The sequence below is a fragment of the Polypterus senegalus genome, chromosome 4, assembly GCF_016835505.1.
Source record: "Polypterus senegalus isolate Bchr_013 chromosome 4, ASM1683550v1, whole genome shotgun sequence".
NCBI lineage: Eukaryota > Metazoa > Chordata > Cladistia > Polypteriformes > Polypteridae > Polypterus > Polypterus senegalus.
In genome coordinates this window covers 73,361,787-73,377,254 of record NC_053157.1, presented here as the reverse complement: position 1 = coordinate 73,377,254, position 15,468 = coordinate 73,361,787, and the positions used below count along the sequence as shown (strand labels likewise).

Here is a 15,468-nt window from a genome sequence, read left to right as displayed (position 1 = left end):
TCATTAAATCTACATTTTAAATGTATTGCCCCCAAGCTGCCTGCACTGCATTTAATGATATTCATAATCTTATTTTTCACTGAATAATTTACAGGGAAAAATACAGTGGATAAAAAAATATTATTTTTTAAAAAAGTTTAAAATTCAACAAGTGTAAATTTCTTACCTGCAACACACAGAAAATATCTCCCTTGTGTCGAATAAACAAGTTCAATAAACTCATCCAGTCGATGGCCATCAGGTCTAAACAACCGTTTTTGCATTTCCTCCTTAAGTAACGATGACATTAGTGTATGCACCAAAAAAATGTAACAAAAATAAAAAATGTTTTTTTTTTTTTAACAGAAATTTGTTTATAGTATTATTTTTTCTTCAGTATCCACTAGCTTTGAGTATTTATGTGAATGCTTCTTGAGATGTGATGTATACAAAAGCTCACTCTTGATTTATTAAGATTAATGTCTTTCCTTTTTGTAAATACTTCCCAGGAGGAACATATACCAGCCACATCTGAGGAATTTATCAAGATTTTTTTTGAACAAGACATTACTGAAGCCTCATTTAAATTCCATTATTATCACTGAAAGCATGGTGATGTATTGATTACTTTAGCCCTCCATTAAGGCCATAATGCAATCATAAACGAAGCCATGTCATTAATAGCCATTCTTTGTAGTACTTTGGATGCTTCAGTGGGGATAATCCAAGAGAATTATGCTTTCATTTTTATTCATGTCAACAGAAATTTAGTTTCAAATTAAGCCGTAAGAGACTTAAAACAACAGTTTTGAAATGAGATAAGCAGTATGACTTTATTAATATAGCTAGTAGTTTAATCCTTTCAAATGATATTACGCAAATCAAAAAATAACACCTTGGGGACTTTTAAACTCAACATTATTTTGAACATATTAGGTCAACATAATATAAAGGCAATACTGGATTGTACAATTTGTAGAAGATATGAAAACTTTTTTTACATTCTTTATTATGAGAAGATCAAAAAAAAAAAAAACATTGTGTGCATAATGATTTTTAGCTTTAGTTACTTTATAGGCAAATGCAGTGACGGTTGTTATGCAAATTGTGCTAATGAAAATGTTGCTGACTGACTTTATATGCTAAATATCTCTTGGGGAATGCTAGTATAACTTTTCAGAGCCAGGAAAGATCAGTCAGTAATGGATATGTGGAAATTGCAAAATGTATTTGACTGATTAGAAGTGGACAATCAGCATCTAATGTGCTAAAATGGCCTAAAAGCTGTTGCCTAGCAATATGGAATGCTGAAAGCTTACATGACAGTTCCTCCACTTACAGCAAATTCTTATCTGATTCTATGACAAGTATGGATTAAGGAGTTTTTGTTTGCCTCATAATACCTCTGTGGGGTCAAACAACCTATCAATTTTAGATCCGTCATTATGGTGATCATATAATTCCTTATGAGTTTCTTTAATGCTCATGCAATGATCAATTTTAAATTATGCCATGGCCTTATGTGGGAGGTGTTTTGACAAGGTAAAAAGTGGCAAGCCACACTAGCAACATGATTCAGAATCAAGAAATGAAAACGAACTGTAAAGCCAGTAGAAGCAATGATCAAAAAAAGGAAAGTCTCAAAAACATATTGCAAGAGTTATTATTCACACACACACACAAGAGCCAACAATCAGGTCAGATTCACCACTAATCTGCCCACAAAAGACTCACTTCCAGGCACCCTGACTGCCTACTTCAATGGCTGGCTGGCTGGCTTTGGGTCTGGACCATGGCCTCAAAAGTTCAAAAATATACAAATTTTCTTCTTCTTCCGAATCTTTTGGTTGCTCCCATTAGGGATCGCCACAGTGGATCATCTTCTTCCATACCTTTCTGTCCTTTGCATCTTGTTCTGTTACACCCATCACCTGCATGTCCTCTCTTACCACATCCATAAACTTTCTCTTAGGCCTTCCTCTTTTTCTCTTGCCTGGCAGCTCTATCCTTAGCATCCTTCTCCCAATATACTCAGCATCTCTCTTCTGTCCATGTCCAAACCAACGCAATCTCGCCTCTCTGACTTTGTCTCCCATCCGTCCAACTTGAGCTGACTCTCTAATGTACTTATTTCTAATCCTATCCATCTTTGTCACACCCAATGCAAATCTTAGCATCTTTAACTCTGCTACTTCCAGCTCTGCCTCCTGCTTTCTGGTCAGTGCCACCGTCTCCAACCCATATAACATAGCTGGTCTCACTACTGTCCTGTTGACCTTCCCTTTCACTCTTGCTGATACCCGTCTGTCACAAATTACTCCTGACACTCTTCTCCACCAATTCCACCCTGCCTGCACTCTCTTTTTCACTCCTCTTCCACAATCCCTATTACTCTGTACTGTTGATCCCAAGTATTTAAACTCATCCACCATTGCCAACTCTACTTCCTGCATCCTCACCATTCCACTGACCTCCATCTCATTTACACCCATGTATTCTGTCTTGTTCCTAAAGACCTTCATTACTCTCCTTCTAGATCATATCTCCACCTCTCCAAGGTCTCCTCAACCTGCTCCCTACTATCGCTACAGATCACAATGTCATTAGCAAACGTAATAGTCCACGGGGACTCCTGTCTAATCTCGTCTGTCAACCTGTCCATCACCATTACAAATAAGAAAGGGCTCAGAGCCGATCCCTGATGTAATCCCACCTCCATCTTGAATGCATCCGTCACTCCCACTGCAGACCTCACCACTGTCGCATGTCCCTCATACATATCCTGTACAACTCTTACATACTTCTCTGCCACTCCCAACTTCCTCATACAATACCACAACTCCTCACGAGGCACCCTGTCATATGCTTTCTCAAAAATATACATATAAAGTCACAAAATATTATCAGGTCACCCTCACAATGGAGAGGATTACTGTAAACCCCTGTTTTGTAGCAACATGGACGACAAAATAATCTTTATAAAAAAAACTTTATTAGCAAAAATAAGAAAAATATAATAAAATGCTCAAAAGAGCAAAAAAGAGGCAAACAGACTTGACAGCAAGGCAATCCAGAAAGAAGTAAGTCCCAATACAGAGAAACAAATTAAAATCCTTCCACAGAAGTAAAAAGAGTTGAAAATACAAAGACAATTGTAATACTTACGATAACACTAACACTCAAAGGGTATTCAATGAACTGTAGGGACTACACTTCCCAGCCTTTCTTTTATGAGGTTGGAAGAAGCCCAAGCAGTTATGCATTGATGTCCCACCTCATGGGAGTCCACCCATAAAATACAAGAAACATAACAAAACAAGGACATGAAGATTGAAGGTTATGTTGACTATTTTTATTTTTTTTTCTGGCTTTTTAAAATCCTTAGCCATGATCTACTGTATACATAGTTTTGGGGGGTTTCTAGATGAAGGATTCTCAATATTCCTGTAGTTTTCTAATGTAACTCTTCATCTGAGAGCTGATTATTTAGTTATTGTTTTCTGCAACGTCCTTTTGAATCCTGACTTGCACCATAATTTTGTGTTGTTCCTGTCTTCTCTATCCATGGGAACATTTCCACCATTCTGCAGGAAGTGTGTCAGTGAGGATGTCTGAATTGGTGACAGTTTAAAGGTCATCCCAGATTATGACGTGGCATCTCACTTCAGGGTCCCAAAACCCTTTCTGTGCTTTGTCTTTATGATTTAATTCTTTTTGATCTCTCAGTATTTGACTTAGGATAAGAAGTGGATAAGAAGTGTGTAATGACCTAAGACACTGTGTACCTTGCAATCTGGGATGGTAAAAACAGAAACATCGATAACTGCAATGACAGTGATGAGCACAGGGAAAACCAGGGTGTTCTTCATGTTCTTGTTCTTCTTCCTCCTCTTCAGTTTAAACTTCTTGTTCCTGTTCTTCCTCTTCATCTTTGCCCACCTCTATGTGGTGTTGATGTGCTTGATCAACCTTCTCCAAACAGCTCAGTCCTGCACCTACTTTCCAGTCAAGCCCTTTTTCTTCAGATGATCTTTTCCTTTATCCATCTAACTCCACTTTGGCCTCCCTCGCGTTCTCTTCCCCTGTATTTCCATTCCCAACACTCTTTTGTCCACATATTCATTATCTCTCTTCATCACATATCCATACCACTTCAGCCTAATTTCTAGTACTTTCTTAGCTATCTCTCCCATTTTTGTTGTACCCCTGATTGTCTAATTTCCTATTTTGTCCTTTTTTGTAAATCCATACATCTATCTCAACATTCTTCACATAAATTTTTTCATCACCCAATACTCCTGATGCCTTCTTCAAATTGTTCCTACTACACTGCACTCTGAAGGTTATCTCTGGATCTAGTTTTCCATTTCGGGCTACCACAGATCCTAGATATTTAAATTGATCCACTCTTTGAAGCTCTCCCTGCAGGCTAACCTCTGAAAATTGATCATCATTAAACTTCATATATTCTATCTTCTTCCTATTTATCTTCAACCCTCTGTCTAAAACCCGTCCACATTCTGGCATGATGGCCAGGGGGCAAACCAGCCCAACTTGGTTGTGATCCCAAGCCCGGATAAACAGAGAAGGTTAATGTCTGGAAGAGCATCAGGCTGTAAAACCTAGCCAAAACCTTAATGATGGAATCAGTCTAATCAGGGAGTACCAGGGTGATGCTGGAACTATATAAAGTCAGAATCAAAACATGTTATACAAACATATTTTAAATTAAAATGAATAGTGTCTTCAACATATTCAGTTCCCAAAACTATTTTTTAATTTTATTCTCTAGAAGTGAAAATCAAAATAACAAGATTTATAAAGCATTCATATGCTTTTGTAAACATACCTTTGCTCAGGTGCTGTGCATTACTTTAGCAATTTACCCAATTTTTCAATGGTCTCCACCCATCATCTAGGAAATAAGTGGATCATCTGTTCTCAAATAATTTATTTGGATACATACCTCTACTTTCACTGAGGTCCAACAATAAAGTAGAGATTTTCCAGAAGGGAAAACAAAATGAAGACAAAGGCGCATTCAAAACAAGTCAGGAATAAAATTATAAAGAACTGCAGATCTGGGGAAGGCTAAAAGACCATCTCAAACGTGTGGGATATACTTTGGAGCTCAATGAAATTCAAATGTGTCTATATCCAGTTATGAAACTACAGCCTCACTGCTTAGATCAAGTTATCCCATTAAACTTAGCCATCAAACAAAAATGGCACTTGTCAGCAAAGGTACTGTAACACAAGTGCCACAAATGCCACACTGACTGAGTTGTAGAAGACTGACTGAAATTGAAGAGGATGTTCATGGCTCAAAAATCTCTAAGGCATTGCAGGCATTTATAGAAGAGTGGGAAGGAAGAATCTTTGACTAAACATCATTTAGGAAATACCTGGAGAAAAGCATGCTCCTTTCTGCCAGAAAGCTTAAACTTGAATGTAAGATTATTTTTCAACAATAGCAGTGACCCAAGGCACCCTGCTGGAGCAACAATGGAGTGGTTTAAAATGAAGAAAGCCAATGTCCTTGTGTGGACAGTGCGGCCCAGTCAAAGTCCTGATATCTACTCTATTGAATGTCTGTGTTGACATCTAGAAATTGTTTGAGCAATTTTGTAATGACAGAATAGACAAACTTTGCTCTAGCATGTAAAATTAATAGATTTTAGGAACAGATCCAGTTTGCTATATATATTTTTAATCAATTTTTCATGTTGCTTTATTGTGGTTTTTGTAGTCTCTTAATATCAGTGTTACTATTTAGATATTTAAATGGAAGGAAAAATTTGTAATTTTGTTATACTGTAGTTATTTTTGAGATCTTCATCATGTAGTGACTGTGTTGCCAAGACATTCTACACTGTCACTAGGAGTGCTACCCCCAGAAGCGACAATGTGTTATGTCACTGATGCTATACTTTATGGCCCTGTGCTGCTTTCAATGTAGCATCTGAGATTAAAGATTCCTACATCAGACAACGTGAATTGTGAGTTATTAGTGTTAGCATCATTAGATCATCAATTCACTTTCTGATTTCTTTAATGTTTTAGTGTCTAGGTTTTGATATTAGTAAGTCTCTTGTTTATTGACAAAATGGATTAAATTCATTTTTTTCCTCAGAATTCTACAGACAACACCCCATAATGACAACACAAAAAAAGTTTACTTGAGGTTTTTGCAAATTTCACGTTGTCATTATGGGATGTTGTGTGTAGAATTCTGAGGAAAAAAATGAATTTAATCCATTTTGGAATAAGGCTGTAACATAAAATGTGCAAAAAGTGATGCGCTGTGAATACTTTCCGGATGCACTGTATGTGCATGGATCAAACTACTTTATACCAGATCAGAAGCTTCAGTTTATATTAACAACATTGTTTCAGACTACTTCAAACTAGAATGTGTTATTTGACAAGGATGTCCCCTGTCAGTGCCCCCTGTCACTACTGCTATTTGCAATTTCCTTTGAGCCATTGTCTAAATGCTTCTGAGATAAAGGGGTTATCAGAGAAGGTCTATAAATATCACAATATGCAGATGATATTGTACTATATACATCAGATCCACAAAATACTGTACCTACAGATTTAACAGCTCTAACAGAAGATATTTGGACTCAAAATTAATTTGAATAGAAGTGTGCTCTTTCCAGTGAAATTTCTAGCACACAATATTAAATTGGACACCTTCACTTTTATCATCGCAGATCAGCGTAAATACCTAGGTGTAAACATCACCAGTAAACATAAAGCTGTTTTTCAACAAAATTTTGCTGTGTGCGTGGAAAAATGTAAGCAATACTTGCATAGATGGTCTATATTCCATATGTGCAAAGCATACAATTATTCTACTTAAAATACTTTATCGAGCCCATCTATATTTTTTAAAATTGTCCGAAATGTTTCCAGGGCAAGATTCAACGTGAGAATGTTGCAATCGAGATTCAACATCATTGGGCCATATGTTTTGGGTGTGTACCAAATTAACATCATTCTGGAACAAAATCTTTAAATGCCTTTCAGACAGACTTGGTGTCCCAATCCCTCCTAATCCATTAACAGCTGTGTTTGGTGTACTCCCAGATGGGCATAAAGTGGAGAAGGACAAACAAACTGTGATTGCCTCTACTGCACTATTGGCACATAGACTTATTTTGCTGAACTGGAAGAGTCCTAACCCACCCAGTCAGTGGGTAACTGATGGCAGGATCTAATTAATAAATTTTGGAATAAGCATTCAAATTTAGGAAAAGGATTCTCCTTCCTCAAAAAAATTTTGGTAATTTTGGGACTGTAAATGTAAAATTGTAATTGGAAACTAATTGACAGAAAAAAATAACTTCTCACAATAAAACATTTAAGACAGCTTCAGGACTAAATCTCAATTCTCACAACCATTCTCTTAAATGGTCACCCCAGCGAACGAAGTGGTAGTCATACAAGCAGACAGTTACTAGGTGTGACACAGAGTCAGAGCATATTAACAGCTATATTCTATACTAGCTGTGTTTCACATGAGAAGTTTTGTAAGAAAATGGGTGCCAGTTATATTGCTGTTAATTCATCTGGGGCCTCATGTATAAATGGTACGTATGTACAAAAATGTTACGTGTGAAAACATTTCCACGCTCAAATTGCGATGTAGAAAACCTAAACTTGGCATAAAGCCACACACATTTCCACGGTAGCTCATACCCTGGCGTACGCAAGTTCTCCGCTCGGTTTTGCAGATTGGTAGCACCCAGCATCAAAGCAGTGCTACTGTTCCTGTGGGGTTTCCCTTTCTTAGATCCACATCCACGATGGCAGCTTTATCAAATACACTGAAATTAACTGCATATTGTTTATTAGTTTAATGCATTTGATTGTAATTAACCTGTAATAATATAATGATCCACAGAATGGTCAAACTATTCTAAATACAATAGCTGCTTTAGCGTAGTTACTCTCACTGCACCTTCTTCTTCTTCTTCTTCTTCTTTCAGCTGCTCCCGTCAGGGGTTGCCACAGTGTATCATCTTTTTCCATACTACTCTCACTGCACCACTCAGAGTATTTATATCACTGTATCTGAGTGGGGAATCACAGCTGTACAGCAGCTGATCAGAAAGAGAATTAATGTTATACAGCATCAAGCACACGGTGCCTCAGCCATACTGTCTATTGAACTGCTGTCATATGGCAAACGCTTCAAAGCCTTTCTTGTACGGACCTCGCGATTCAGAAACAGTTTCATCGCAAGAACTATAAATGCACTCAATCAGTCCATCAAGTGCTCCTTGTAGAACTGTTTGTACCTATAAGTACAATCACCTCACTATAAACTTGCGATACAGTTATAAATTGAGCCACTTTACAAAGCACGTATTTACATGTGATTACAATATCATTTTTAAGATGAAATGCAGCAAAGTATGTTTATTATATTATACAGACTAGCAGAATACCTGCGCTACGCAGCGGAGAAGTAGTGTGTTAAAGAAGGTACGAAAAAGAAAAGGAAAAATTTTAAAAATAACGTAACATGATTGTTAATGTAATTGTTTTGTTATTGATATGAGTGTTGTTCTCATATCTATCTATATATATATATCTCTATCTATCTATCTATCTATCTATCTATCTATCTATCTATCTATCTATATATATATGTTGTTCTCATATCTATCTATATGTATATATCTCTATCTATCTATATATATATATATATATACCCGCTTGGCAGCGGAGAAGTAGTGTGTTAAAGAAGGAAAGAGAAAGAAAAGGAAACATTTTGAAAATAACGTAACATGATTGTCAATGTAATTGTTTTGTCACTGTTATGAGTGTCGCTGTGATATATATATATAGCAAAATACCCGCGCTTCGTAGCGATGTCATGTGTTAAAGAAGTTATGAAAAAGAAAAGGAAACATTTTAAAAATAATGTAACATGATCATCAAAGTAATTGTTTTGTGTATTTGGCGGCAGCGTCACGAAGTTGTTTTGACACGCCTCCTTTTTACTGTTTTCTCACAGCTTGGATTGCTGCTGTCATATATATATACACACACACACACACACACATATATATATATATATATACATATCTTCATATCTACATACATATATACACACACACACACACATACATACATACATACATACATATATATACATATATATACACATACATATCTTCATATCTACATATCTATATACATATCTACATATACACACATATATATATATATATTTATATATATATATATATATACATACATACCTATCTACATCATATATACACACACATACATACATACACACACACAAATTATATATATGTGTGTATGTATGTATGTATGTATGTATGTGTGTGTGTGTGTGTGTGTGTGTGTGTGTGTATATATATACACATACATATACTTGTGTGTATGTTTGTATGTGTCTATATGTGTGTGTATAGCTTTGGTCACTGAGTGCAAGGGAAAAATAATAAATTATAGTCTATAAGTTATTAAACAGTAAAACATTAACGTTTTAAGAAGTACAGGTACATTGAAATTACATTTTCTATGTGAACGTTCAAATTTGTGCCTCTGGTAATGTGCCTTACCGGCATTTAAAGAAAATTAGTTTTGTGTACTCTGCAGTGTTAAGAGAAAAAGGCTTTGGTTTGGCATAAAAGGAAAAAAGGTGTAAAGAAAGGAAAGTTGCCTTTTTCTTTTATATAGTATAGAGACATGTGTTCGCTGACGTTATGATCGCCTTTTGGGGACAGTCGCGGTGGGTCTTGTGTAGACTGGTGAGACGTCCCCACCATTAATCGGCTGTGATGACACTGTCAGTCCTCCACTCCTGTGCGTGTCTTCATAATCCGAGCTGAGGACCTCATAATCGTATACGTGCAAAAGAAAGTGTGAATCGCCTTAATATTATTTTGCCATGGTGTAGAAAAGGGGTCCCGTGTTTGCACTTGTCTGGGCTATAGCGCAGGGGGAGGATGAAAAAAATTAAAAGTGCTCACTTTGACTTAAAGCAGAAGCGCAGTCAGCGTCTCAAAGGCCGGCACAGCTATGCACGCGCTGGCTGCTCGACTTTTGCTGGGCAGGAGACCCCAGTTTGTGCAGACACGTTCATGATATCAAAAGTCTCAGCGCTCTTTGGAGGTCATTCATATATATATATAGCAAAATACCCCCGCGGAGAAGTAGTGTGTTAAAGAAGTAATAAAAAAGAAATGGAAACATTTTAATAATAACGTAACATGATTGACATTGTCATGAGTGTTGCTGTCATATATATGCCTGCCTCAATAAGTCGCCCTCGCTTCGCTCTTACTTTTTACCGTTCATTTAATCATGGCTAGTGGCGGAAAAATTATAAAATGGAAGGAGGATGGCTTTACCAAAACAATTATTGATGGCGAATCGATTATTCATAAAGCTTGAATTGGTGATCTGTTTTTCTGTGTTAACCTCATATTTTTTCATACTTCTTCTCAAACTAAGGTGGTGCGAGGGTAAAATGAATCGGGATGCGCTGATCAATGTCATCGGTGTACCAGGAAATCATGCATTGACAAAAGCTCCCCTTTGCTTGTAATGCAAAGTGTGATTAAATGCATTATTTTTAACGCTTATGGAGCACATGCATCAAGCTTCTCAGCTGTGCTTGTGCTAAGAAAAGGAAAGATTTTAAAAATAACGTAACACGATTGTCAATGTGACCTTTTGTAAGTAGTGCCTGGAGGATTCAGTGTGGAGAAACTCTAGAGACAGCGTGTGTATTAACTTGTGGATTTTTCTGTGAGTATTTGGTGGCAGTGTGACGAAGTTGCTTCGGAAGACGGCGTTAGCCTCGGAGCTCAGCTCAGAGCGAAATGAGATGAATGGGAGGGGAGTTGATGACGTGACTCCCCCACCCGCCTTAACTGTCAATCCCCCACAAACACAGTCTCTCGGAATTTGCATAAGCACACCCCTTCACCTACAGTTTTAACTTAGTTACAAAGTGATCAAAACTCTCGTTTATATCCTGCGTCCTCTCATTAAACTTGTATCCCGCATTACCTGTGGGCATGTGAAACGCCAGCGGTAGCCTGTCTATGAACTTAATTTAAAGTTTAGGTTTACACCTTGCTTTCTTTCTGAGGTAGCAGCACTCATGAATATGGTAGTATATGTCACTCGCTCGCTTCTTATTGTTTCGCTGCCTTCTCAATTATATAACATATGTTTTCTTAAGCGCTTTTTGGAGGTCTTTCTGGTTTTCTACGCACTGCGTTGACAGTCTGTTCACGTGATTACGTGGGAGGCGTGATGATGTCACACGAAACTCCGCCCCCCCCACGTCTTTCCAGCCTAACTCTATTACAGTTAATGGAGAAAAATACCTTCCACTTATGACCATTAGGCGCAGAATTTCGAAATGAAACCTGCCCAACTTTTGTAAGTAAGCTGTAAGGAATGAGCCTGCCAAATTTCAGCCTTCTACCTACACGGGAAGTTGGAGAATTAGTGATGAGTGAGTGAGTGAGTGAGTGAGTGAGTGAATGAGTGAGTGAGTGAGTGAGTGAGTGAGTGAGTGAGGGCTTTGCCTTTTATTAGTATAGATAAAACTTTAACTTCATTTAACTATTCTAAATTATTCATAATTAAACATGTGAGGACACGGTAATATTACGAATGTAATGGATTCTGTGTCCTGTCGGAGGAAGAGAAAGCCCGAAAGCATGTAGTGATTCACAAACATAGAGCACATAGAAGATCAAATACAAAACAAAGCATTTAATATGATACTTTAGTTACATTGTGATTTGAGAAACTAGTAAATTAAATGATTTTAAGATGAAGTTTATGATGTTCTACTTTAATGATAAAATAAACTACGTGATTAAAGTGGAAATTTAGAGATTAACGTTGACTGTTCATGCTTTTTTCCCACTGTGTGCCTTTTTTTTTTCTCTGTACCCTAATAAGCTTTCATATGACACTCAGATGGTGGGCTACGACTTGCCTTTTCATGGAGACTTTGATATGTGACAACTTCTTTTTTATTTTGGCACTGTGCGACTTTATGAACTTGAGCTTTCGAGTTTCTCCAACACGCTATGTCACTCGATTAACTTGCTTTTGTTGTTTATACCACTGTTTAAACCAACAAAGTATGTTTTTCCTTTCCTCAACTTGGTATTCTCTGCAATTCTTCTATTTCCCCCGTGTGTTTTCCCTTTTCACAGAACACTGAGCTTAAGGGCTATTTATATTGATTTGCATATTCAAAGAGGCGTAATTCTGTGAGGAAACGGGATGGGACAGCAGGCGCGTGCACGTGCATTCATTTTTACGCTGACCGGGATTTATGTAGCAGAAGATTGCGGAAGCTTTTATTTATACATCTGGATTTTTTGTGCATAAGCACATTTCTGCTTTTGTGCTTACGTCATGTTATTGTGCGAATTCTCCGCATGGCATTATGCATGAGGCCCCTGGTGTATCATAGCTAGTATGTACCTAAGTAGTTTTCTGTTTGTAATATTTTGTAGTTTTTCTTTTATTTACTAAGGGCTAATATTATTGGCAGGCATTGTGTTGTAACAGTTGGACTTGGGACTTTAAACCCAGAGGTTGTGGGCTCAGTTCCTGCTATTGACACTGTGAAGCCATGAGAATGTTACCTGACCTGCCTGTACTCCAATTGGAAAAACAAAAGAAATGTAACCAGTTGCACCTCAAATGTTGTAAGTCACCTTGGATAAAGTGTCAGTCAAGTAATAATACAGCCCCAACTCCAAAAAATTTGTGATCCTGAGTAAAATGTAAATAAAAACAGAATGCAATGATTTGTAATTCTCATAAAACCATACTTTATTCACAACAGAACATAGAAAACGTATCAAATTTTTAAACTGAGAAAATGTACCATTTTAAGAAAAGAATAAGGTTATTTAGAATTTAGTGGCTGCAAAACGTCTCAAAAAAGATAGGACAGAATGAGTCTGGGAATTGAGGAGACCATTTGCTGGACTTTTGGGAGATGAGTGTTGTCCCATTCTTGTCTGATATAGGATTCCAGCTGCTGAACAGTCCTGGGTCTTCTTTGTCATATGTTTTGTTTCATGATGTGCCAAATGTTTTAATTTGGTGAAAGGTCTGGACTGCAGGCAGGCCCTTTCAGCACAGGGACTCATCTACTATGAATTCATGCTGTTGTAATAGATGGAGTAGGAGGTTTAGCATTGTCTTGCTGGAATATGCAAGGCCTTCCCTGAAAAAGACATTGTCTGAATGGGAGCATATATTGCTATAAAACCTGTATATACCTTTCAGCATTGATGGTGTCTAATCAGATGTGTAAGGTGCAAATTATAGGCACTAATGCACCCACATAGCATCAGAGATACAGTCTTTTGAATTGAGTGCTGATAACAAGCTGGATGGTCCTTCTCCTCATTAGTCTGGAGGACACAGTGTCCATGTTTTCCAAAAACAATTTCAAATTCCAATTCGTCTGACCACAGAACAGTTTTCAACTTTGCATCAGTCCAGTTTAAATGAGCTTTGGCCCAGAGAAGATGGAGGTGTTTCATTATGTTCACATATGGCTTCTTCTTTGCATGATAAAACTTTAACCTGCATTTGTGGATGGTATGGTCAACTGTGTTCATGGAAAATTATTTCTGGAAGTGTTCCTGTTCCCATGCAATGATTTCAATGACAGAATCAGGCCTGTTTTAATGCAGTGCCGCCTGAGGGCTCAAAGATCACCAGCATCCAATACTGATATTCGGTCTTGTCCCTTGCACACAGAGATTTCTCCAGATTCTTGGAATATTTTGATGATATTATGTACTGTAGATATTAAGATATTCAAAATCTTTGAGGAACATTATTCTGAAATTGTTCCACAATTTGTAGATGAATTTTTTTTTTGCAGATTGGTGAACCTTTGCCCATCTTTACTTCTGAGAGACTCTGCCCCTGTAAGATGCTCTTTTTATACCCAATCATTTTACTGACCTGTTGCCAAGTTACCTAATTATTTGCAAAATGCTCCTCCAGCTGTTTCTTTTTAGTTCCACTTACTTTTCCAGCCTTTTGTTTCCCCCATCCCAACTTTTTTGAGACATGTTATTGCCATCAAATTCAAAATGAGCTAAAAAATTTGACAAAATAGTAAAATATCTCACTTTCTACATTTGATATGTTTTCTACGTTCTATTGAGAATAATATATGGGTTTATTAGATTTGCAAATCATTGCATTCTGTTTTTATTTACATTTTACACAGCGTCCCAACTTTTATTGAATTGGGGCTGTTATGATATCATTAGGTCACTTGAGCTGCTTACTCTTGAATGTATGCGAATGTCCATAAGTAAAACATTTGTTCTTTAGATCCCTGCTTTTGATTTGGTCTTTGTTGATGGTTATTGCAAAACACAATTTTTCAGGAAAGTGTTATTTGTTTGAATTGAAATGGGTAATCAGCTATGCTCCCTCTAAGCTGCAGCTATGTACCCTTTTACAGAGTGCCTTGCAGGACTTAATGACTGCTGTACATCTGATTTCTCACTTTCCTCCCTTTGGTGATGCACCCGCTCCTCACAAAACTCTAAAGGTTAACCAGGTCTTTGTTTATATGTTGGTGCTTTGCAGGACTTGATACCCATACGAAATACCCCCCAAGTGTCATTTATGTGTTGGTGATTCACAGAGCTTGATACCCATACAAAATACCTGCCCACGTATCATTAATATGTTGGTGATTTGAGGCACTTGATTAACCACCACCCCTTCTGTGTTAGAGTACTTCATGGCACTGGACATTTCAAGGGGATCCACTTGTTTGTATTGTTTGTGTGAAGGAGTGCTTTGCGGCACTCCTCAAAGGAGTTAAACGGATACCAACGATGAGAGCTGGTACTCATTTAAGAGTACAGGTAGTCAACAGCAAAAAACAGTGCTTGCTAACCACTGAGCTTTGCATTTTCATTGAGTTTAAGAAGCTTCCTTTTTTCATTTCATAACATGAATTGCATCTCTTTTTTTCCTGTACAGGACACCAGCCCATCTTCAATCATTCATCCCATTGGTTAATGGGTGGTATTTGCAGGGCAGGTCAATCACTTCTGCTGGGTCCTTCATTCGCATAAATCACACTCTCAGTGCACCACCATGCATGTAAGCTAAGCATAATATTAATAAATATCGACAAATAAAAAATGTATCAAAAAAACAAAAAAAAAATTGAAAAGAACTTCAATCTAATCTGTTGAGGCATTTTTAAGATTTTGGGGTATTTATTTGTCTGTTGTGTGGGGTTTTACCCCTAAATTTTGATATATCAAAATGGCCCTTCTTAGAAGATACCTACTGGCCTAGATGTACCATCCTGTCAGATTTCAACTATTTAAATAAATCAGAAATAGTGTTTTTCTTGAAGAGTGAGTGAGTCAGCCAGTTGGTCAACTTTGCATTATATACAATCAGACA

The 15,468-nt window shown here is 37.2% G+C and overlaps 1 protein-coding gene across 1 annotated transcript in view; it reads right to left on the bottom strand.

The window, feature by feature from the left end:
• si:dkey-245p14.4 (uncharacterized protein LOC563576 homolog) overlaps positions 1-287 on the bottom strand; it is a 37,894-nt gene extending 37,607 nt beyond the window's left edge. Inside the window, exon 1 of the mRNA XM_039752757.1 lies at positions 167-287. Coding sequence (XP_039608691.1) covers positions 167-287 — 121 coding nt within the window. The remainder of the gene's footprint in view (positions 1-166) is intronic.
• Positions 288-15,468: the final 15,181 nt, after the last annotated feature.